The sequence below is a fragment of the Tubulanus polymorphus genome, chromosome 4 (genome assembly GCF_964204645.1).
Source record: "Tubulanus polymorphus chromosome 4, tnTubPoly1.2, whole genome shotgun sequence".
NCBI lineage: Eukaryota > Metazoa > Nemertea > Palaeonemertea > Tubulaniformes > Tubulanidae > Tubulanus > Tubulanus polymorphus.
Window position 1 is genome coordinate 1,711,705 of NC_134028.1, and position 26,450 is coordinate 1,738,154.

General features: G+C 37.7%; 2 protein-coding genes across 4 annotated transcripts; one reads left to right on the forward strand and one right to left on the reverse strand.

Moving 5' to 3' along the window:
- The first annotated feature begins 464 nt into the window (after positions 1-464).
- Positions 465-8,694, forward strand: LOC141903666 (uncharacterized). The gene is made up of 2 exons (XM_074791888.1): positions 465-594; positions 5,161-8,694. Exon 2 carries the CDS (start codon positions 5,164-5,166, stop codon positions 5,728-5,730), a length of 567 nt encoding a protein of 188 aa, XP_074647989.1. The 5' UTR covers positions 465-594; positions 5,161-5,163; the 3' UTR covers positions 5,731-8,694.
- Positions 8,695-9,585: 891 nt separating this feature from the next.
- Positions 9,586-25,480, reverse strand: LOC141904179 (fatty acid synthase-like). Of its 3 annotated transcripts, none has more exons than XM_074792727.1 (31): positions 25,235-25,480; positions 24,528-24,786; positions 24,000-24,152; positions 23,587-23,760; positions 22,191-22,391; positions 21,831-21,953; positions 21,428-21,658; positions 20,910-21,349; positions 20,575-20,805; positions 20,289-20,478; positions 19,970-20,199; positions 19,576-19,880; positions 19,138-19,310; positions 18,801-19,010; positions 18,450-18,701; positions 18,181-18,360; positions 16,717-17,953; positions 16,419-16,573; positions 15,981-16,276; positions 15,528-15,676; positions 14,931-15,139; positions 14,490-14,836; positions 14,053-14,403; positions 13,714-13,963; positions 12,814-13,059; positions 12,291-12,635; positions 12,089-12,207; positions 11,754-12,005; positions 11,474-11,500; positions 10,805-11,056; positions 9,586-10,605 (listed from the first exon to the last, which is right to left on the reverse strand). In XM_074792727.1, the coding sequence occupies exons 2-31, from the start codon at positions 24,760-24,762 to the stop codon at positions 10,492-10,494; spliced, it is 7,677 nt and encodes a 2,558-aa protein (XP_074648828.1). In that variant the 5' UTR covers positions 24,763-24,786; positions 25,235-25,480; the 3' UTR covers positions 9,586-10,491. The 3 variants fall into 3 exon arrangements, with proteins under 3 accessions (XP_074648828.1, XP_074648827.1, XP_074648829.1); XM_074792726.1 differs by having other exon boundaries at positions 16,419-16,597; XM_074792728.1 differs by lacking the exon at positions 11,474-11,500 and having other exon boundaries at positions 16,419-16,597; positions 25,235-25,479.
- Between the last annotated feature and the right edge of the window lie 970 nt (positions 25,481-26,450).

A 26,450-nucleotide genomic window follows, 5' to 3' on the forward strand; every position in this document is an offset into this window, starting at 1 on the left:
TGTGGCCTACACTGTATAAATTGATATCGATATTGTCGAATCTTGGAATAATCATTCAAATGATTACTCCAAGGTCGAATTAAGATCTAATGTTTTCATTTTTTATTGTTTATCAAATTTGGAAATAAAAACACACATTTAAAACCCCTGAGAGACTGATTCTAAGCCCACAATTCTACCGTGATGCCATCATGATAATCGAGAAGTTACGTTGGCCAAATTTAGCCAACAAATCGTGTCATACACGAGAAGGATTTGATTCCGGTATCAACATTCGACCGCCCCCAACATCAGCAACAACTATGATGGAGAGGAAAATAGCTGGCGCGTAGTGACGTTTTTATGAATGAGAATGTAGTTTTGACGTCATAATGACGGCGATGATAGTCGCCGCGTGCAAATGGCTACAAAGATAATACACCGACCGCCACACGGAGCAGTTCGCATACACAGCCGCACTGGTTCAACAGCAGCGAGCGCTGATCGCCCCTGTCTCCGTAGTCGTCGTGATCGCCGCCGCCGTCGCCGTCGCCGTCGTAAGATTTGCCTTGTTTCACCAAATCTTCATATTTCGAAATCTTTTAGAAAAAAAAGGTAAGCAGTTCGTATAATTTTGCTGTCGTTTTTATTCATTCGTGTGTAAGTTAAATGAGAAAATGCATTCAAATTCAAGTGTAGAGAATGTTCTGATTACTGAATGTGTTGTACATTAAATCGATTCTCGTGTGCTGCAATCGTCATGCTGATGGCCGTTCACAGCGACGATGGTAGATGCAAGTCGCCAATTATACATCACTACAGAACACTGAGCAGCTACAGCTAAGAATTCTAAATCTAACGGTTAAGGTGGACACACCTTTTTACCAGGAAACGGGAGAAAATAGAAAAGGGGAATGATACGAGATCGCGTGGTTTGGAGACCACGCAGGTAATAATGGGAAATGTTTTTCTCGTAATTGCTCTGATGCTGAGAGAAAACCATCAACATCAAGTTTGAATATTCGCTTCTAAATGCCAGATATTCATGTAAAATGAGGAGGTATTACGGTGGATATGTACTGCGCGGTCGTGATCGATGAACGCTGTGAAGTTGAATATGAAATCCGGAAATCTATTTCTGCATGCATAATTTGATTTTATTCCCTATCGAAATTATGAATGAATCAATGGATCAATTGTCACACACAACCAATTTTGTTTCAAATAGCATTATAGAAAACTGTTTTATTTAGCCGGCATTTTAGAACAGAACAACATTTGCCATTACCGGATTGGCGTTCTGACATCAGGGCCAAGATCCCCACTTTTGTTCATTGAGAGAGACTTCTTCCGCTCTTATTTCCGACCCTTATTTTAAGGCATGATAACTGAAGATGTAAAACATTTTTCTATCTTAGTTGATTTGTAATTCGGTAAACTGTACTCTCAAAATGTGCCATATTATATAGGAACCCCAGTAACATTTTACACTCCTTTCGCATATCATACGTACATTCTTCACCTCCTTAACCGTTCGCAGATTTCTGAAACAAATAAAACGCTGTAAATCATCATTGTGAACAAAAAAAAATATTCGTTGCCGGTATGCATATAATATAGGCAATATCGTAATCAATAAATGTTCGCATATTTACATACTAGTCTGTGTGACTATATGTGAGATTATTCGATCCACACCTGCCGGTGTAGTACGAAACACCTGCATTTTTGACACGATAGATTGAATTCAAAATGGTACATCTTGTATTATATATGTATATACTATAAATACTAAGGCCCCAAATCCCAACTGATGCATTTTAATGATCTGACACGTCGACGACGGTCGCCATATTGCACCGAAACCCGAATTTAACCTGAAATGATAAATGGAAATGCGCGAAAGCTATTTTCTCCTATAATCAACCGGAAGTGCTGAAATGCGTTTAGTCGTTTCATTTAGCGAACGTAAGGAGAATGGTAAAATGTGAAGAAATGTATGCAACTTTTTAACACTGGATTTACGTATTAAGAAGGCCAGGAAAAAATTATTTATTCCATCAATTAATACAAAAAATAGATTTGAATAAACGTAATCAATTCCGATGCGGGAAATGCATGTCGATGCGTGATGTGATAAAATGCTTGGATATTTTTGAAACTATTTATTAATCTTAATTGAGACCGTTCTAATTAATAACGTATAGTTGGAACGTGGCTCAGTTCCACAAAAATCTGAATTAGATTTGGCAAGCGAAAATTGAAATTGGTAAATTGAAAATTCAACGCCACGGAGTTCTGTAAACCCGTAAATGAATTATTTTATTACAGCGATCAAATACCGTGGAGAAGAATAAAGCCTCTACGTATGAATAGATATATAGATTAATTATTACTAAATAACAATCGGATTAGGTTACAACTGCATTAAACAGCTGGTATTTGCGCAGGACTTTCAGATGATTGATTGGAAACGATGGACCAACACAGGTGATGATGGGTTTCGGTTTGAAATTTCCGTTAAAAATCATTCAAACTGCATAAAATATGCCTATAAGACCATGTTGTTGAGCCCTATATGATATGTATGTATATACATATCAGAAATTCGACGCATAATTCAAAATCTACAAAAATCATGGCTTTTGTCGATATACGGTAAACTAAGACAATGTAAAGCTGACGCCAGTTAGCGGACCGGTGCACTCTGATGCACGGTCTCAGAACACGTGCATATGTCTACATTTAGGCATTTCCGCATTTGTAGTTTTGATTCGTATCCCGTCCAGTTGTTCATTTGTCACCATCCAACCCCCAAGAGTGACAAAGAATTAACATGTGCTAGCTTGTTTCTGCACCGGTTAATATGTCATCTGTCAACAGCGGTCCCATTGTTTTTTTTTTGGGGGGGGGGATGAGGGTTCACGGGTACGCTATTTTCAATCGCGCCAATCTAGTTAATTGAAATCGTTATCGTTCGATTTTGCAAGAAGTATTCCGCATCGTTTTTCATCGTTCTTGTTGGATTGCTCTTCGTCAATACAACAATTGCAGATATTCATAGTGTAATCAATACACATAACGCAACATCTGTTCAAATGAGTAGGTTATAGAATATAATATGTCAGCATCCGAATGATCACTCTCACTCTCTAAGTCCATTGATAATTGAATGTTAAGCATTCATTGAACGGCCAAATGTGATACATATAACACGTTCATTAGTAGTAAATTTAAGTTGATTTTTACAGATATCACTTTCGCAGTTTACATGATGTATGTGCACATGTTGTCGGAAACGATTCCAACAAAACACCGCAAAACAAAGCATTAAAGTTTCCGCTTAAGCGGACGAACAATATTTACAAATGTGAAGACAAATAGTACTTTGAAGGTTTACTAAATATTCATTGACAGTAAGAGGTTTAGCTACAATAGTGCATAGTAACATCATCAGGTGTGAGTGATTGAAGCTAGTATGCAGTAGTAGTGAATGCTCAAACTGTCAATGAATATTTAGTAAACCTAGTTCGAAGTACTTTTTGTCTTCAAATAAACTAATTTAACAACAGGTTTACACGGCTCGTCCGCTATTCTCCTAAACAATGTTTCTGTTAGAATGCATGCAGTAAAAATGTTCTTATTCTATCATTAACGAGGTTTTAAGAAATCAAAATCAGAAGGCCATCCCTAACATATATCCCCATTGAAGTATATGAAGTCACGTCCCTGATTCACTAAAGATTCAGTGTACATCTGCACATATCTACTACGTGTTGATATATTTCTCGTATCGCGCTGTCGACGCGTTATCGTCATTTTCAAAGCCTGTAATAAATAACATTTTGATAGTGATGATTTTATCTATTGATTTTCCGCAACGATTTCTATATAAAATTCAGTGAGATGAATAGATTTCTCCGGTATAAACAACATGTTGAAATGAGTTTCTATATTCTATATATGTGGATAGGGGAACGAAACTTCGACGTCAATCTATACCAATTATCTTTTCGAAGGATAACTCTTGTTCGCATGTATGAATAATGATAAGATAATGAAAAACAATTTTTTTCAATTTTCCGAAAAACGAATGCAAAACACACGATAGAAAACAGTGAAGATGCTGATATGAAATTATGAACGTTCTTCGACTTCCTCGTTTTATTCTGTGAAAAAATTGTGAATATTCAACTAAAAATCTCTATCGCATATTCCAATAGACAAACGACAGAATGATGAAGTACGAATATCGTATACGTCGTATAGTAGAGTGTCAACGTGGGGGCGTCAGGCATAAGAGTATATAAACAGAAACTGTTATTCGAAATGGCAATATTATTTACCATCAATTTCTCGATGAAAATTGGCCTTAATTCGACTGGGAATAACGTGGCACAATGTGGGAGAATGTTGTGTTGTATTAAGTGACACAAATTAGTTCATTGCGGGGACCATTCTTAAAAACACGTGCATACATCACTTATCATCAGTCTTTGTCCAGGGTTTCAGCGGGGGTTTCCCGTATGGGCATTCCGAACAACGTCGGGTCGACACGGAGTCGGGCTGGTATTACTATCACTATTCGTGATTTCTAGGCAACTCTTACCCCACGTTGAAATATGACATATCTCGGCATCTATTGTGTTCAGCTAGAAATAAAAACAAAAGACACTTTCGTGTCACAGACATATGCTGTAGAATTGTATACACTTAAAACCACCTGTAACTTACTTCAGCGCATTAAGGCAAATACGAAATTCGATATAATCTATGCGTAAAGATTCAATCCGCAAGCAATGACAAACATTTGTTTCTGCCTCTGAATCGTTTGGGAATCTCAACTATATAAAGAAACATTATAACATTAGCTTTATCTAATTGAAATGAGTATTTGTATAAGGTTTCAATGTCTGCCCTACCGCCTCCAACCATATTATAGTGTGTATATATAGAATTTTCAATCTATATTTATACAAAAGAATTTTGTAAGGGTTCTGCTCAACGTCTCTTTCGATCATTTTTTGCCGGTAGTATTAGACGTGTGCAGGGTTTTTTGTCGACACATGGTTCAGCATTAACCCTTTAACATGCGATCCCGAACCAACTAAGTAAACAAATTTGTCGTTCGAACAGACACAATGAAACTGAAACGATGACTTTTATTTTTATTTTTTTTAGATCATGCGACGTTCCGCTTTCAATATTGAATCACCGTTCGACTTTGATGTTTCGACCGGTGTTGATGCATCGGCATCGATGTGGGACGTGGTTCCGTCATCGAACTGCTCCGACACCAGTTCGAATAGGCGAAAGAGGGATGCTTCCGAGAGCGACGACGATTCGGTCGAATTTCGTAAACCGATGAAGCAAACGAAACGTTCTAAACGTCGCAAAACTGTGAGCGCTCGCGAACGCAACATGCGACGCATCGAAAGCAATGAACGAGAACGCATGCGCATGCATTCGCTGAACGATGCCTTCCAAGGTTTACGCGAAGTTATACCGCATATGAGTATGGGTCGGAAACTATCCAAAATAGAGACACTAACCTTAGCGAAGAATTACATCAAAGCATTGACGAATGTTATATGCGACATGAGGGGTGAGGACCGTCGCTTCAATTTCGACGAGGAGATAGGCGACGAGGATGACGCGGACGCCGATGGACAATTATCAGATCTACCAGATACAGAAGCAAGCACGGAAATCGTGCATACATATACCGACAATTTGATAACGACCGCCTAATGGACTGTGCATAATTCGGAAACACGTATAGCAAGCGATAAGCCTTTTGAAATGCAAATATGACTTTCTGCAATTTTCAGAACATATGTGCATCGTATTTTTGGTTTTTACCGGATTTAGTGCATCGACCTCGCCGGACAAACACCGACATGTTATTTAATGAACGCACCAGCGAACAGGGCTGGCTACGATTGATAGCTGCGAAACGAAAAGAAAATATTCGATGAACTTTAAAGCGACAAATATGATATTTATGAAGTCAAAGAAGAACTGTGATTATTATGATAAGTGTCAGAGGCCTAGTGAAGAAAAAACAGATTTATTTTTGTCCATCATATGCTATTTATAAACGGGTTGGTAGGTGGAAGAGCCACATAATTATGTAATTCAATAAGTATTTCATCCCAACATCAACATCAAAGCTTTGGGTTTATAGGTTGTAAATATGCGTAGATACATTTAATCGATTGATTAAAGATATTGGGTTTGGGGAGATTTGAACGCAGTTAACATCAGCTCATTCAATTATTTCATGTCTTCTATCTCATATATATATATATATATATTAATATACATATACAAAAACAATTATTCTATATATCATATGCATGGTCAGGGATATCGGGATTTTTATTCAAAAAGATATTTTCTCACTTCCTTTAGAGACTATTTTAGATAACATGAAATTGAAACCTCCTCGACAAAAGATACTTCCCAAATATTGATATAAGAGAGATAGTAGCACTCGACAAACCATTTGCATTTACAACCCATAAAATGGGGTGCTCGATTTGGAGCATAAAGGTTTATTGGTGATTGAAAATAGCATACAATATGATGACTTTTATTATCAGAAGTTTTGGATTAAGATTACACAACACGTCCGCCATTATTGGAAACAAGAAGGAGCGATTTAGTTGTTATTAATTGATCTTTATAAAACTGTACAGAACCGTACGACTCTAAATGACAGTAGTCGCATCTCAAAATTCATACAAACGATATTCTGAGACTAGAACATGACATTTAGTCAGATTTCTCCACGAAGGTCTTGGATGCGCGTGGTGACATTCAATTTTGCTCTTTCGAATCGATTATAACGTTGACATTATCAAAATCATTACGAAAAGTTAATCTATAATCACCTAATTTTGAGATAGCAACTGTATGTTTTTGATTGAGCTCGAAATAACGAAGAAGCGATCTTAACGAATAGAGTTGAAATCGTTTACCGGTAGGGATGATTTCAGATAGATCCGATAGCTCTGAAGGCCATAAACCTCAGAATTGAACATAAGTAATTTCTGCTGCCTATAGCAACTTAAAATGCCATATATATTAAAACAAAACAGTATATTGATAAAATGTTATTTTTTATAAGAGATATTGAATGAGTAAAAAATGGTTTTTGTATGATATTGCTGGCATCATACATCGAGTCCAGACAATCAGGCAAAGTGTTCCATGAATTACGTATAAGGTATGCTAAAAGCCCTGCTAAAATATTTTTTTAAAGTATATTTTACTGACTGCATAGTTCTCGGAACTGGAGATTTTCCCTTAAGTTTTCAGAATACATTCGAATACATTTTCGAGGCTTAAGGTCTCGTCAAATTTCCGTCTCTATAAAAAAAAGCCATCTCGTTTTCCAGTTACTCCTCGCAATCTGTGCATGATTGTTTTGAAAATTCTCATATATAGATATACTCTATAGACACTTTGATAGTAGATGATATACTCTCTGAAATGGCTAAACCTTTACATTCTTCATCTTGTGAAACGTACGTATAAAATATACATATATATCCTAAGACATTCTATTTTAGTGTAACGTGTTTCGTCGGGTGGTGGGTGGACTCCGTGTTACTGTCAAATCGTATAAGGTTTCAGCATTCTTAAGAATACAAAATATATTTTATTGGACTTAGATGTATTGATTGTATGTTTGTATACGTTATTATTGTTCTTCCACAATCAGCGCCATTTTCATTTACGAAATTCTCATTTTTACCGACCATGATTACGTAACGTGTATTTTGTAAGAGACATTTTAACCTGATATTTTCAACAATTGGTTATTTTTATCATTTTTTTTCAGTGACCAAATATACCTGAAACAGAAATATACATTATAGGAATGAATTTTATACGTGTTTTGATTTCTATGATCATAAAATAATTAACACAGGCGCGGGTGGACGTGTAAAACCATGTTAGGCTAAACAAAAATGATACCTTGTTTCTCCGCAGCGGCCGGGTCATTTTTGTAAAATATGATAAAATTTATAAACAGTTCATTTCTATAGCGGCCGGGTCTGTTATGGTGAAATTGATCACGATTTTAAAAAAAGTAATGTATAGGGTAGATAGGCGGCCGGCCGGGTCAACATTTAAGCTCAGCAGAGCGGAGAAATAAGGTATCAATTTTTTTTTAGCCTTATAATCGGATTCGGTTTGAGACCCGATAATTGACATGTAAGCGCAATACAGGTTGTAACTCCATCCGTTCCTGTCTATTTTCCGCGCACACACATACCACGTACAGTTTGATTATATCGGTCAGTACCAATTAATTCAAAATAATTAGCAGTAGTTTATCCAACCAGATATTTGCTGCACGAATCTTAGGTCAAATAGATGCAACTTTGATTATCATGAAAATTTAATTTTCGCCGCTACCGAGTATTGCTGTATGTAAAGCCAATCCTTGTTTATAATCCTGATCGAAGAGAGAATGAATGACCTGTTACTTATTGAATATTCTAGCGAGTATAAACCGGTGGGTGGAATATGCCCGGTGTTTCGTGTAGCTGTAACTAAACGTCATCAATGCAAACAGATATTATCATCATATATTGTTAAAATATAAAAAATGATTTACTGGTATAAATCTCACCCGTTTACCGTCTATGTGTATGTACACTATTTATTAAGCATGGATCATTATTCAACTTATTGATTGTTCCTGGTGTTAATTCTGAATTATGATTATTATAATTATTATTATTATTATTAATATTATTATAACTATATATATTATATATGTATTGAATTTATGGACGGGATATTTCTTCTTTGTTATGTTTGACAAAGTCTAAAATCGTATTCGAAATACAGATTATTTTTGCGAATTGTTTTGTTGTTCCGTGATCTTTGTTGGACTTAGGTTGACTGGGATGCCCATCGCTAAAAATATCATCTCGGACAGTGCCACAGTGGATTAGCGCACTCACGATGGCCTCTCATCGACAATCAAATACAGCCTTACAGCTCATTGAGTGAAGTGTTGACATAAAAATGTTGTCGGGAAACTATATGTTGAGTTGAAGGATACATGAATAAAAAGTGTAATTATCATTTTGTGAAATTAAATGACGTTTTTCCATAGAAATATTCCCCTAAACGCGCTATCACATTAATTCGCTATTACATTAGTTCACAGAAATCGCACCAGGGGACCTATGCACTCGGGAACTCTCACCGGTAACATTTACTTGTAACAAGGACTCGGATGACCGAAAACCGGAGTTCTCCAGCGTGAGGCCGCATGCCTGTGTAGACTGGTCGCCTGTCCAATTCTGCGCCACCTGCATTCGCAGTCAGAATAGCTGAAGGTAGAGTCTAGAATTCGACAGGCAACCAGTCCTCGAACCAAGGTTCGAACCCCACAAGTAAGTCAATTGAATCATACGCCTAGGTCCTCTATGCGCAAAGAATATTTGGGTTCTGTCACTCAATGTCTTGGTTACTCGTGATTCTCATCCACACAAAAACTAGGGGTCCAGGTGGACTAAAAACATTACCCCCAAAATAAATGGTGACATGTTTATTTTATGAAAATAGTTTATTCTTGCCAACAGAGACTTAAGTTTACAACAATTATAGTACTGCATATTATATACTCGAATGTTTTTTTATTGTAAATTTGTTTTCTATTCTATTATAGCACATTTAGTAGTAGAATCATTGAATAACATAAAAAGCTGTCATCAAATTTATAGCCATCTCTTCATTTTTTAAAATAAATTATTTATGACAAGAACACAATCACCAGGTATAAGCACATTTAATCACTGGGGAAAATAACCTTAAAGCTATGAATATTTCTAAGAAATGCTGATCTAAAGACATAGCTCGATCAATACTGAGCACAACTTGACCCTTTCAGCTTTCAGTCAATTCTGCAATTATTCAATCATTAATAATAACCATGAATCAAACCATTTTATTGGTTTAAAGACACAATGAACCAATGACGACTACTAGTAGTCGTTCTTACAAATATTATGCGAATATCAACTCATTATTACTGATTGATAGAAGATTATTGAGAATCTTTTTTTTTAACTATCACAGTTCGAACAATATAATTCGGCGCTACTGGATAAATTCAAACTGGCTCCAAAAACTATGTATAATCACGAAGAATAAACCCAATTTTTGAATTTCTTGATAAATTATGTTATCAAAATATTTTTTTTTTCTGTTCAAATTCTCAAAAATATACAGAAAATTGAGAACTTAACAATATGTATGGCGAGATTGAGAGCACTCGCATCGCAAATTTTATCCATATCCCGAATCCAACCACCATACAACAATTCAAGAATTCGCAACTATAAATCTCAAGTCTACCGAGTTATTTTGTTATTCCTATTCATACGGAATCAGATCAAGTGTACATCAATAAAATGTTCATAACAAACGAAAAATCTAAAACTAACCTACATTCTATAAGCGAAGAAGTCGCGAGAAATGTAGTTACTGATGTAATTCATTACTGATTATCTTTGCTGTTTTCACTGAACTGTCACCTTGCAAGAAACCAGTATGATCACCTTCCACAGTGTGGATATGAATTTTACCGGAACAAATCTGAAAAGGAAAACACATATATTTGATGATGAATATCATTATTTCTAGTTACCCAACATCAGAAAAGTTGTTTTTCAGCAAACTAAATTAATGCGAGCATAAGCAACGTTTCTCCTAGGAAGACAATGTCTTTGTTTGACTTCGTATCTGCAGAAAAATTGTTTTCACACACAAACTGGGATTATCCGAGTGAACATACCTCAGACAAGCCATAATCTTCACCTAGTTGTTTACTCAGCTCCACGGCATCCTTGGCCTTGATCAGACTAATATCGCCGTTAAACGTATTTTGTGGATGGTATTTATCCGCGCATAACAGACGTCGGTAATAAGAATCGGCGGCCATCTTTATATCTTCTGCTGAACTCTTCACCTGAAGTCCAAGCAATTTTTCGACAACTACATCCAATCGCTCGTCGTATGTGGATTTACTCTGCAGCAACGCCGTGAACTAAAGAAATGGATAACACAAGATAGTGGCATGCATAATTCTACGTGACAACACGAAATTCCATAAATCGCAAATGTTAAAGAAAAAGACAACAGCAGTGCAGTTCGGCATTAGATATAGGAAAAAAATAAACATTAAGAACATATTCATGATTGTGTACGAGGAAAAAATTATTAGCAAATGAAAATGTGGTCTTCATGAGTTAGCCAAATTCATGTAGCACTTAGGCTAAGAATAAGTCAAATCCAATTGTCACATTTATCAAAACTACAAAATGGACGCAATAAGATGATCACATGTGTGTTCATTATTAGAGTTTGTGACAGGTGTAAAGTTTTAGATCAATTCAAGCGACAATCAAGCGGTAAAACTAGAGAAACAAGAAACATGAAAGACTGAACACAAAATAGAACTTACTCCCTGGACTAGAGTCAGTATCTGCGTCTATAAAAATAGATCACGCAAATTGGAAAAGTAACATAGAAATCTATGAATAGTAGTTTCATTATTGAAAATACTGGATGCATACCAGTACGTCATACATAATGAATATAATTTCAGTTAAATAAGTAAATAATACTTGTAGAAGAAAGATTTTAATCGTTTTAATATTTCAGTTTGTTTTTCAGCGTATTATTGGAAATCGTATATGGGATCTTGAGAAGATACTTGAAATTAAAGTAGAGAGAAAACAAACCTCAACGATATCAATCGGTCTAAATTGAGCCATAAACGAAGCCAAGGCTTCAGTTTCTTCCGATTTCACGTCTGCCTCGAACGTTGTACGATGTAACGAAGTATAAACTTTGACGAAACAATGCGAACCATCCAACAATGTCAACGATTCGACATCAGCGGCAAGCTGTAGAGCTACTTCTATAGCAACCGATGCACCGAATGAGTATCCAGCAATTTGGTACGGACCTTCAGGCTGCACTGATTTTATATGCTGAAATATTTCAAGAATGATGATTTGGTACCAAACATCAGGACAAATATGTGTAATTGTCATCATAATTCATCCAAATCTACCTTGATATAAAAAGAAGCCAATGATGGAATACTGTCCAAGGGTGCATCTGCAGTACATTGTAAGCCGTATATCGGAATCTTCATTTGAGATGTGAGAGCAACTAATGATATACAAACTCCTAGAGTACGGAAAAAGAGAAGAAAATGAAATTAAATGATATAAACGCCCATTGAAAAACAAATTAAAATCAATTCTTCTTACCCTCGATAGGATGGACGACGAACATTGGTTTTCCTGGTAAACTTTTGTCATTCAGAATTTTGATAGCTTCAGTCGGCATCAGTTGATTTAAATCATAATGTAACTCGACACTGTCACCTACTGGCTTCGTTTCTACGTCTGTCTGTTGACTAGTTTCACCACCAGGGGCGCCGCTCTTTTCGATATCGAGCAGTTTTCGGAATGTCAGCAGACGGATTTCTTGTATACTGAGATTCATATCGAAATCTCGCTCGAATGTTTGTTTGATTTCGACACCCATGAGAGAATCCAGTCCGATATCAGCGAGCGTCGTCTCCTGGTTGATTGAAGTGACATCTTTCAAACCTACAATAAATAATCAAAGGGGTCTTTAACATTTTGATTACTGAACAGCTAAAATTCATCTGTAACAATACCTTTTTATATTTTCAGAATTAAGGAACAATAATATAAACCATGTCCAAGTATATACAGTAAAGGCAACAGATGATGATCCATTATCATCAAAATATCTTAAACCTACCCAAAATATTTCCGACAGCGCTAACTAGACTTGCACGACTAGATAAATCTGATTTCAGTTTGACAGCTTTTTCGGCCATAACGAAACTGGACATGACCGGATGTTTTTGATTGAGGAATGTATCTAGAGTCGATAGACACGATGGAATTCTCTGAGGTAAAGTTCCGCCGATAACCGTGTCGTTATCACCCATATTACTCAACACAACACCTACATCACCTATCGCTCCCCACTGGATGGCCAAACCTATACAATATACAATCATATTCTTAATATAGGATAGAAACATGCAGATAAATTGAACTGGTTGATGTGAGTAAATCCCACAATAAATTAATTGAATGTTAAAATGTTTATTCAAAACATATAAGAAATATTTCGGGTGGTTATTACCACCCTGCTTCAGTCTAAATCACGGATATTGTTATCTTCAATTGAACTTTTTGATGATATTACAGTACAAGAGCAGATCAAATATGGAAAACAAGATATTTTTAGACATGATAACCATTGGTGAAACACTATGTCCGTGTTGTGACGATATATGGAGAATTCCCACACTAATATAACAAAAAAGATGAAGTCCGAAAAGTTTCCTTCAGGCTAACAATTTATCTATCGACATTGCGACTATTACCTTTCCTGAAGATGACCAGGTTATAGTCGAAATGTGGAATGAAAAAATTGTTAGCTTAAATGAAAGATTTCAGACTTCATCTTTCTCGTTATATTAGTGTGGGATTATGTATCTATTTTTAGACATTAACCTTTCTGAAACTATTTTTGTTACTTTGTGTCACTACTATTTTGGTTTGCTTCATATGCCATCTTGTTTATTACTAAAAGATGGATATTTCCTTAAAAACCTGAGGTGAATGTTTAAATTTTGATAATCGATACCTGATAATCCATCGTGCTGACGACGTTCACAAATGCGTTCCATCACCGAGTTTGTGTAACCGTAATTACTTTGACCGGCGTTACCGCGACCGCAACTGATACTCGAAAAAACAACGAACCAATCGATATGATCCTGTTCGCATAATTCCCGCGTAGCGCGATCTAAGTTCATCGTTCCATGTACTTTAGTCTCAGATGATTTCTTGAATGTTTCGACCGTTTGATTTTCCAAGAACGAGTCGGCGAGAACCTGAAATTACGAAAATAACGCTTGAATATTCAAATACTTCGAACTATAGACCCAGTTCTGAAGTCAAATACAATCAAGCCCAGTGTTACCATAGCGAGATGGAATATTCCTCCAACTGGACCTAATTCCTGAGCTGATTTGATCAACGATCGGGTTCCGTCCATATCAGCAGTACTAGCAGTCGACACTACAACTTTAACGTTCATCTCTCTCCAACTTCTGATCCTCTCCGACTGGTATCCGGTTCGAACTCCGGATCGTGAAGTAAGTACTAGTCTTGTGGCTCCGCGTTCAATAAGCCAGTTGGCCAATTCCAATCCAAATCCACCGAGACCTCCGGTTATGATGTAAGTTTTCTCCGGGTGGCAAGCAGTTCGGGGAATTGCGTCCATTAAGATTGGCTTTGGAATCATTAACTTTGTGTCCTCTTCCGCTCGAACCTATAAATATCGAGCCCCAATCAGTAACAAAATCTCAAATTCATCATTTAATATCTAATCGTCTGACTCGGCTCTCACCGACTCACCTTTATCAAAACCTTTCCGATGTGTTTTCCTTGAGCCATAAATCGGAAAGCCGATTCGATTTCATCGTTATCGAACACAGTCGTACGTAGAGGGCGCACCGCTCCATTCTGAATACCGTCCGTCAACAATCGTGAAACTTCGTCCCAATCGTGACTTCCTTCTTCAAACAATGCGTCCAGTAGAATACCGTGGAAACTGATATTTTTCAAGAATATCGCCATACCGAGTCCGGTGTTGTTTGAGAGATCGTATTTTCCAATTTCGAGGAATCGACCATGTTTGGCCATAAGTCGAACGCTAGCCTGTAGTTTATCACCAGCGAGTGAATTCAATACAACATCAACTCCTTTAATAACACATACCGTAAATGAGTAAATCAAGCATAAGTCAACCAGACCTTGAAATTTTCGATTAAATATGGTCAAGATATAAGACGTTACCTTTTCCTTTTGTTTGGTGTAGAATATCGGCTTCGAATGAAAGATTTCGAGAGTTCGAGATATGATCGTCTTTCAAAGCCGGGAATCGTTGTTTTAGGTATTCTCGTTTTTCTTGAGTTCCGACGGTTGTGAATACTTCGCAACCACGATGAAGAGCTACAGAAATGGCCGCCTGACCAACACCACCACTACCGGAATGTATCAACACTCTGAAAATTAATTATAGCAATAACAATAATTACATATTTTCTTATATAGTGCATTACAAAAGCTAAACCACCACACTTAATTAGAACTACTATCCTTGATAAAAAGAAAAGTTTTCAATCTAGATTTGAACCATAAGACAGATGGAGACTCTCTTATGTTAGAGGCAGTTCATTCCAATGAGTAGGAGCTGAATAGTAAAATGACATCCTTCCAATAAGGCTTAACTAGAATTTTCCATAGGTTTAACTAGAATTGTGGAATCATTACCAGAGTGAAGTGTACGAGGTTGAACAATTAAACCTAACTTAAAGCAATGTTACTCAAGGTAAAATACACTATTTCTAATTGAAACATCATCAGTCGATAAACATGATATGACCCACATACCTGTCACCCTTACGAATACGTCCGCGCACTACTAGAGCGTAGTAAACGGTTGTATAGACGACAGGTACGGTAGCAGCCTCTTCTAAACTCCAGCTGTCCGGTACAGGCCATTTAAACTGTTCGTCCACATCAACTGTAGTAGCAAGACCCTACAATACAAAATCAACAGTCCTGACAACACAAGAATTTACGGATCAGGAAATGGGTATGGGTGGACTCGTATGGGTCACCTATAAGAATTACATCAAAACAGAATTTCCAGATGAACTTCTTAATCGATATAAAGTTAATAATAAAATAGTGGTGAACGGATAATAAGATAAAAACCCTCTATCTACAGATTAAAAGAATTTAAAATCGAGAATCTATTTCTAAAGTGTAAAAAACACGACATAGATTAATGATAAAATTTCTGAAATGCTAAATTAATGATAAAATTTCTGAAATGCTTACCTTGGCCGGTAAAAGTCCCATGATCCGTTTGCCTGAACGATCGCGACCCGAGAATTCCATACCCAATATACAATCCTGTAGATGCATATGTCCCGGAATCGCGTCTGGAGGTAGTTTACCCGTAGCTAACATGATATCACGGAAATTCAACGACGTATAATACACCGAACACATCTGTTTATCCGGGTGATGTTCGGGAATGAAGTATTTCAGCGGTGATTCGATCCAGTGTAAACTGGATAAATCACCTCGCGTCAGTACGTTGATGTAAGCGTTCTCGGTCTCAACTCTAGTTGCTAAAATAGACAGAGAAGACAAGAAATACAATTCAGATACAATAAAGCACAAAATACAGCGCGAAATGAAATTGGATCGGATTATAACGTTAAAATCTTTTAAAATTGCTGAAATTGCTGATGTCATTATTCCCTGACGTACCTTGATGATACGGAAGATGTCTGAATGAACCCCATTTTCCATCTCTATAAACGTTCATTACCAGATCCATGTGAACTAAATGTTGGAATACGGCGCCACCTTCAGCGAGATCGGGAAGTTCTGACTTTTTGTCCAAGTTACAAAGATAAACGCATCTAAACAAGAAATAGAAGTGAATTCTCGATAATAAGAATGAGAGCATTCATTTACATGTGACTGATGAATAAACCTGACTCTAAAATCAATTTAAGATAAAATGAATAAAATTTTCAAATGAGTTTAAGCTCTGCGTATTCACCTGATTTTATCACCACCAGGTTCTTTACGTAAACAATTCACCATTCCAATAATTCCGCTGTACGGATTCGAATCGATCAACCACAGACGATCTTCCGGTCCGGACGTCTGCAACGCGGCGACTTTCGTTTTCAATTCTTCGACCCACGAATATTCCGGATCACTCGTATCTAAACGATGAACGACCGGTTTTAAGATCGGTTTCTTACGACAAAGGAACATAGTCGACATCAAACCGTCGGATTTCTGCGCGATCACGTCTAAGTTCGCGTCGTGGAAATGCTTCTTCCATTGAGTTTCCGTCATGTATAAACCACACGCTCGTTGTTCGTCGAAACATTCCGGTAATTTCATCGGCCCGGTTCGCGTTACACCTAACAAATAGTTCTGCGTCGTTTCTTGTACGAGAATGAACCCTTCGGAATGGACCAGTTCGCTTAAACGGTGCAGAGCCGTTTGGATATTCTTCTCTTGACTGAGAATTTGATCGGCTACGACTAAATCGTATTCGACACTCATACCACTCGCTTCTCCGTGAGATATACACCACTGAACCGTCGATATACCCGCCGATTCAAGAGCCTCTTTATCGAATTTCTCCTCGTCCGGCACGGCTAACGTGTAGTCAACGGTTACCAATGGATGAGACGTCAATTGTTGCACGATTTCTTCGGACATTTTCTCGCCGTGAGTAACCTCGACGATGTTTATCTTCATCGATGTTCCATTCTCTAGTACTGTATCGAGGCACGTTTTAAGAGGTTGTCTCAACGCTGTCAGTAGTTTATCCTTTTTGAAATTCGATCGGAAACTTTCCAATAGATTATTCACGTTCTCGACAGAGACGTCAGATTTATGAAGCTCGTGTAAATATTGCATCAAAGCGCAGTCTGATTTTTCTGCGTAAGCATCAAATAACGTAATCAACTCTTGTTCGGTCGCTGTAGTTTTGATTTTAAGGTCGTTGACTAAATCTTTCACCAGTTTTTCGAAGCCGGAAAGTTGACAATATTTCTCACCGATCACTCGTCGAGCCGCGATTGCGCAATCGCTCAGATATTTGTTCAAATCTTCGTTGTTCGTGTTAAACGTTTCCTCGTACGGAACGAACTGGAATTCTTCGACAATCGGATCCTCGTGTTGAGGTCGTCGCGGAGCTACTGTCGCGTGTAAGCCGAGGATCTCGACCGCTCCAGAACTGGAGGTGTCCATATACTCATCGATATATACAGGAATAGCTACAAAATATCAACAAATTGAACAAAATGGATTTACGAATGGATTTTTGAAAACCCTGGATTCACAGTAATAAGGCCGAGGCAAAAGTAACCACTTTTAAGCACTTTATAAAGGGATAATTGACATAACCACTTTTTAACCACTTTTTGATTGTAAAAGTCTTTTATAAAGCTCTTTTATAATAAGGCATAATTGACATATACATATTTTTTGTGATTAAGTGTACCTTGTTTTCCGTTGAGAATGTTCTGTACGAACGAAGCGTGTTCGAGTGGATTAATTCTCATCGATTTAATCCTCGTTGGCAGACGTAAACTACGTCCCGGGTGATGTAATACGCTCATCTGTAAGATAGTGTCGAGGAACGAAACCCAATTCTCATTCCATACAAGTAAACCTTCACTACCTGAAACAAAGAATCAGTTGTCATGGGATAGGCATTAACTTAACTCTATACAATACTTTAAAGGGTAAAATCAAGTTTTCATTGCTTACCACGATTATTAGCAGATATGATTCCCTGGAATGTTGGTCCGTAGTCATATCCTCTCAATCTCAGCTCTTTATAAACATCTTCCGCTTGTAAACGCAACAAATCTTTCTCGGTTTCTTCGATCGACTGATACGTAGTGCTGTGCACGGCGCCCTCTAGCGCACGAATCTTACCGCTCGCCACCAGGCCCCCACTTTCAATTATTTCAAATTCGCCGGTTCCTTGCATGATTGTCACTTCAAATTTCACAGATCCTAAAAACCAGAACGAGAATTACAACTAGTTCTTTACCGTAGTCGACTATAGGATTGCTAAGCAATAAGCAACCGTTAACAACATTCGGAAATACCAACCAGATTTGGGTAAAATCGTAGCCCTGTGTATCGAAACATCTTCCAATTCTACGGGCAACTGTTCGTACATTTGATTCATTAACTTCGCTAACGTCTTCCAAGCTAATACGATATAACCGGTAGCCGGGAATAAAACACGACCATCAATCCTATGTCCGACCATATAGTGATCTTCGGAGTCAGATGATGCATCGATCTCAAATACATGACCTTAAATAGAAAATCATTAAATATCTAAATAAATCATTCCCTGTGGAACAAGAGGTTTTTCAAAATATTGAACAGAATTTGTTAGCCAGACAATACGAAAGACCAGTCTGAATAGATAAATACGAACCTGCCTGTCCTTGACCAGCGCCGTGAATGAAAGCCTCAGGTGGAGGAACATCCCACGAGTGACTGTGATCCCATCGGATTAACGGCGCGATCATAGGCGTACCGCGAGACACCGGGAATGAAACCGGCGGGTAGATATTCATAACCTGACAATCAACACCGCTAGTGTACAACCTTTAACGAAACAACGTGGAAATAATAAACTTGTCTTCTTCGGGGCGGCCAGTTTTATTTGACATGCTTTTCCCCCGACTATTCCCTGACATGCACGTTGATCTGCTTAGAATCCAATCAATTAATACACTCAAATACGTGCAATCTAGCAATTTCAACAACTTTCCCCGACTTTTAGCATTTCTTTCTACAAAATTCCCCGACTTTTCATGATTTCCAGGTTAGTTTTCTTATTCATAAAGCATCTGGAAAAATAGGAACTTACTTTCCGATGTTCGTGAGGAAATATTGCAAATTATCGGGATGATTTCTCTTCATCAGGCCGGTAAATACGCAACCACTGCCGAGAGATCGTTTCAAAATCGCTTGTAACAAACAATGAGGAGCGATCTCAACGGTAACCGCGTTATCGGGAATGTGTTGTAACGCTTCCTGGAACAGCACCGGACTGACGAGATTGTTCACGAAATAATCGGTCGACGAGAATCGAGCGATCTGCGAATTCCAGCGCGATTCAGGAATCGACGAACTGATCCAGCGCGGAGTTCTCATTCTACAATCTTTTATCACCTACAAATATATATAAACATGCTGATCATTATTCTATTCTATCAACAAGAGACAAAATCGATGTAAAATCTTAGATTTTCAAAACTAACATTACTGAGAGCAGCTTTCAGAGATGGAGCGATCTGTTCCATGAAGTATGAATGGAAGGCTACTCCGGCACTGTTTACTTTCTTCGCGAATACGCCTTCTTTATGCATCTCTTCTACGAACTGATCTATCGCCTGATCCGGCCCGGAGATCGTTACCGTGTCCGTAGCGTTATGACAGGCCGGTACAACTCCTTCCGGACACCGGCGTTTAGCTTCATCCCAAGTTAATCCTGTAATGATTGAATCAATCAGTTACATTCAAATAAATCCGATTCAGAATTAATCGAACTAATCAAATTTCATAGCGTTTAATTCATACCGACTGCAGCCATACCACCAGGTGGCAGTTTAGCATCAGTTACACAGCGCCCTCTCCAGTAAGCCGCGAGAACTGTTTCTTCGGCGGTCAACCCTCCATCGGCGTAGGCACAGCCGAGTTCACCAACCGAATGTCCAACCATTCCATCGGGTTTGATACCCATAACAGTCAACATATCAACTAGAGCTACCTACAATTATACACAAATAGCCGTCCTTCTCATGTTCATTCTTGAATTCAAAATTAGTTTAAACTCATGATTATATTTGAACAGCGGATGACTGACCTGAATAGCAGCAACACTGACGAATGAATTGAGGGTACAATTGAAAGCACTAGCTTCACTCTTCATAATCAGATCGTACAATTCAATACCGTACGACTTCAATAACGCGTCCGATTTCATTATCGATCGTTTGAAACCATCGAATACCATGAGATCACGACCCATACCGTGCCACTGAGTTCCCATACCAGAGAATATATACCAAACTGGCCTCTTTTCATTGCCACATTTCTGGAATAAGAAATCAGAATTTTTGAAAACCTCTATCAATTATACAATAACCACAATACGAGCATGGGATCATCTTTTTAGGCCTTACTTCACACACATCATACCTCTATATCTTGAACTTGTTCTTTACTGTTGAGTAATGTGAAACCTCTGTAGGGATAGGTACTAGTCGGAGCTAACGAATTCTCACTCATTAACGCGTGTAACTCGACGTTGTGTTCGTGTTCTCGTACCGCCGCGAATGTTTCCTCCAACCCCTCCGGTGTACGCGACGCGAACATAAACGGTCGCATCATATCGACGCCGCCGTGTTTCACCGACGACTTAACAGGTGGCGCTTTAATCACGACGTGCACGTTCGATCCGCCGAAACCGAATGAGTTTATACCGACTAAACGACCGTTAAACGGCGTCTGTTTATTGATGACTTTGATTCGACCGTCGGAAAGAGCCGGAATTTCCGGATTCGGGGTGAAATAATGTAGATTCGGAGGAATCATCGATTCTTCTAAGGTTATCAGAACTTTAGCCAATGATGCGAGACCTGGAAGAAAGAAGATAGACTTAAGTAACTTGTCCACATTTCAGCGCTTAAGAGAATAAAGTGTGATTGTACACATACCTGAAGCCGGTTCCGAATGTCCCATGTTAGATTTAACTGAACCCATTAATAACGGACCGGTTCTTCCTTTACAGAATACGTCTGCTATTGAATTTACTTCTTGCGGATCACCGACCTTCGTCCCAGTTCCGTGGGCTTCAACGTAATCTATAAGCTTAGGATCGAGTCCAGCTTCGTCATATACTCTTAATAATAACTGTTTCTGTATTTCTCCACTGGGGAAAGTTATTCCTGTAGCAGAAATTTTTTTAAATTAATTCTAGGCAAATATGATATGAAGGGCACATGAATTATCCAAGTTTATCAGCTATTCCTATTCTTTATAAGAGGTCAGGGTAGCCACTTTCCGCCCATTTACAAATTTTTTCTATCTTCCAATTTTGGATGTAAAATCACACCATACCTTGTTGTTTGTAACCATCAGCATTGTTTCCTGAATGAATTACAGTAGCGTAAATACGTTTGGCAATTGCTGATTTCTGTAAAAATACAGCGACGATAGCTTCACTTCGTACATATCCGTTACCTACAAATGGAAAGTACTTTTTGCATTTCTCAATTTAAAACATTCCATCAAAATCATAGAATAATTGTTATTATTTCTGTGGAATGGAAAGTGTCACTAAAGCATGTTAATAACTTTCGTACATGAATAACTGATGCATGGTGTCCCTAGTTAACCGACAGCAGTTTTTTCAAACAACTGAAAGGGGAGAGAATTATTGAGCGAAAAGTCATCTGATTAAACAATTGCAATATTTACCCGAGACATCAAATGATTTACAGCTGCCGTCAGAAGCGAGCATGTTTAATCTATTAAATTGTAATGATGTATTTGGTCGTATAAGAATGTTAGCGCCACCTACGACTGCGTTATCACACTGTCCGGTTCTTATAGCCGTAATCGCATGGTCTAAAGCTAACAGACTCGATGAACACGCAGTATCTATCACATAACTAGGACCTGAAAATAAACACAGTCTGATCAACTCATGTTTTAAAGGGTGCATTAACCTCCCCGTTAGTTTTCAACTGCGTGAAAGAGTTGTGGGACATCTACCCCAATAATCCGACTTCAGATATTTTTCTAAACTTTTAAACGATCCTAAAACAATATTTTAATGGGCAACACCTGTACTTAACCATAAATAATGCATATAACACAGGGCCCAGCTGTTAAACGATCTGGGTGATCGCTTGACTAATGAAATGCCTAGTTTTATTTGTACTCGATACGTATCATCTGGTCATATTAAAACAATACAGCATCCTTATATCAACTTAAACAGTACTGTATAAATAATTGTTGCGTTTATAAAAATTCAATTACATGTAGTTTGATCGAGCTATTTTGATATTCAATTGGACCAAGAGGTCCACAGATCTTGAATAACTTTGGTGACTTCATGTTAGAATGGGTTCTTTCGTCATAGTTAAGGTGGTATATCAGTTTAAATAAATGAAAATGAATGAATTTTGAGTATCAGCAGAATTGGGTTCTTTCAAGAATTTTATTACCAGTTGTACGTTAAGGGTAAGTAAGTAAAGTAAGTAACATCGGAAGAGGTCTTGATCGTGATAAGAGGACAAGAACCAGCGCTTATCACATCAAAACAACATACCAAATGTGGCGTGATCAGTTTTATCATATCTTTAAACTGGTATCGAAATTAACTTCAATTTGAACCTCGGTGGGTCATCCAAACAACCGGAAACTTAGTCTGCAACGTGCGCTAATTCTGATAACCTTTTTACGCACTTTCTTCAAACATTCGACAATTTCATAAATACGCTGATGTCAGTACATACGTCTGTACTAGAGTTTATCTAAACCTAGTCTGGCAACAACAATACACAATACACTCAACATGAATGAGATAAGAATCTTATCGAAAATTTGTTATCTTCGATTTTCTGAGTTTGTCATTTTCTAGTCACAGGACGCGTTTATTGAAGACATTTTCACTCGCTGATAACGTGAACTTTCGAGTAAGATAAAAGTTTATCTTCAATTCAGGTATCTATCTCGGTTATCAAACGTTGAGAGAAGTTCATCGCTTCAACTTTTACAGACAGAAATTGAAATCGAGCGCATTTCGAAGTCATGAATCTAGATGGTAAAAACATTCAGAAAGCTCAATAATAGAATAAGATTTTACCTTTGAAATCAAAGAAATATGAAAGTCTGTTGGCGAACATAGCAAGACAGCATCCAGACATACTGTAACCAGTGGTAGTTTCGGGATCGCATGAAAATCCTTCTCGAGCTTCAGAACCACTCGATCCAATAAATACTCCTGTATTTGTACCGCGTAAAATCATTGGATTGACTCCTAAAGATTATTAATAGTCCATAATTCACAAAATGAAATAGAAAATTCTGGATTATTTTCTACGGCATAAAAGATTTGCATCAATTGAAACAATTTTTGATGTTCTATTCTTTCAATTCTGTAAATGTTTTTTAGACGAGTACAAATTATTACACGTAATAAGGAGGAAAAAATTAGTAGAAGTTGACTTCATTCTCTGAATCTAGTTTTTCAAAAATTTAAACGAATTATTGCGTTACCTGCATCAACTATAGATTCATACGCAGCCTCCAGCATCAATCTCAACTGCGGATCCATTGTATCTGCCTGTTTTGGATGAACGCCAAAAAATGACGCGTCAAATTTTGTCAGATCTTTTAATTTTCCATTTCTGGTCGGCAAACCAAATAAACCTGAAATAAAAGAATATGAACGATTCCTTTTTGAAATTACGGATGTATTTCAGTGAAGATATTCAAAATCAGGATGAACTTTTTCTTTTAGGTGCATGCCTATAAGCTTATCCATTTGCATGTACTTAGCAAAAACATAATCCAAGCTTTAAAATTCAAAATGATTATGCAGAATAACAACATTCCATGCATTTTAATTAGACTTATCAGTGTTAGGGTTAAGTTCGCAGTTTAGTGTCATATTGTACCATATCAGATATTTATTTTTGATGAAACAGATTATTCCCTTATGGTGCAGATGAAAGATCAGCTTTGAAATATGAATATTGTAAAATTAGAAAAATAAAACATTCATAAAATATTATAGGGGCTTACCTGGCGTCCATCTTCTATCATCCTCAGTAACGCAATCCTTTCCATTCATCAAATGATCTCGAAATTCTTTGATATTATCAGATTCTGGTAATCGACCTGATATTCCGCAAATTGATATTTCATCCGCGCATATTTTCATCGTCGGGGGTTTCAAATTTGAAGCCATTTCTGCATCAGTCTTGTTTGTTTCCATGGTTCCTGTAGGTTCGACACCACTTCCTTCGCGAGCAGGCATTTTATTGATCCAGATTTAATTTCACTGTATTGGAGGGAAAAGTGAAAATCTTGACTGACAATACAAAACTATTAAAAACATGATTAGGCCCAATTGTTTTATTCCCTGATTTAACATCACAACAGAAACTGAATTATGATTTCAGGGGCAAAACAAGAATGAGGGAATGAGACAATTTTTTAAGTGAAATAAAAATTGTCACAACTTTTGAGTCTTTGACTGAAATCGATAAAACATGATTTCGACTATATAAAACTACTGTTGTGGCCACAGCCAGTAATTATGGGCTTGACAAACACAATAGATGAGATGTTAAACTTAGGTCCACCACATTTTGCTATTTTATGCAACATAGGCCCAATAGCCAAAGATGTAACTCGGTGCAACAGTCCCCAAAGTAGCGTCTTAACACCCACGTGTAGCAGTAGGCCCTTATTATTCTACTGTCGTCATTGCCTTTGCTAAATTTTACCTGCTTTCACCGTTTCTCTGCACTCGAAGGAATGTATTGCTCCAATATTGTTGGTCTGGCAGGGTTCAGTTCGCGTTGACAGTTCAGTTATTGCCGATGATGCGACGATGACAAGATTTCGACTTCCCTATATCAATCAGCATCGACATAAGGCGATCCAATCACAGCCAATCACAATGTCGATTTATCTAAACGTCATCAGACTGGGCGGGCTTACCCGACGCTGCTGGTCGACGCTTCAAAATTCTAGGGGCCTGAGGCAAAGTATATAAAGAAATGTATTGTTTTAATAAGCTCTAAAATGTGATTTGTTTGTTATTTATTGAATATTATGGAAGACCTCAGACGACATACGAGATATGAGATATAACATACGAGATATGAGATGCAACATACGAGATACGGCTTATGACATATACGAGATACGACTTATTTACAGTACGGGTGTCCGTCCGCTAGCGCCACCGCGGTGTATATTTTTCAACATCTACTCGGCGTTGTGGCGTATACTACGACACGTGCGCAGGCAGTGGCGTATACATTAACTATGAATATCAATATGCGAAAAACGTTTCATTTGAAACGAAAAACATTTAAAAATATTCGATCAACCACTCCCGGGGACCGGCTTCTCGCTGTGACATCAGTGGGCGGCCACTCTTAGTAGTGTGAGACACCGATGGTCCGGTGATTCGAGTTGGCTCCAAATACAGGGCTACAGCCCCTAAATCCACCAAAAACGCCTCAAATTCCATTTTTGAGTGTACAAAAATCCCTCAAAAAGAGTTAGCCATGGCCCCTTCAAATTGGTGGTCAGTAAGAATTGCGCCTAGTCAAGGGTTTAAACTTCGCGTTCGATGGAGGGTTTTCGATGAAGAATGAAAGATGTATGTATATTACGAATGCCGATGACCAAAGAGTTAAAAAAAAAAGTCCGACACACGCGGAATCTGTGTTTAGTGTACTATGATTTCAACGAATGAATTGAAACATGGACATGAATTAAAAATACTAAAGATAACATAGATCTATTGAATGAATTATTCATTAAATATCAGAATGGAGTTCCATTGTATCACTCTCAGCTCCTGGCCCTAGTCCAGCTGATTTCATTTATCACGACGTTTTTTGCGACGGGTGCAAACGCACCATACGAGCAACGTTCCGGTGTTCCGCTAATTCCCCGGTCTAAAGAAATGTTACTTGATATTTCCAT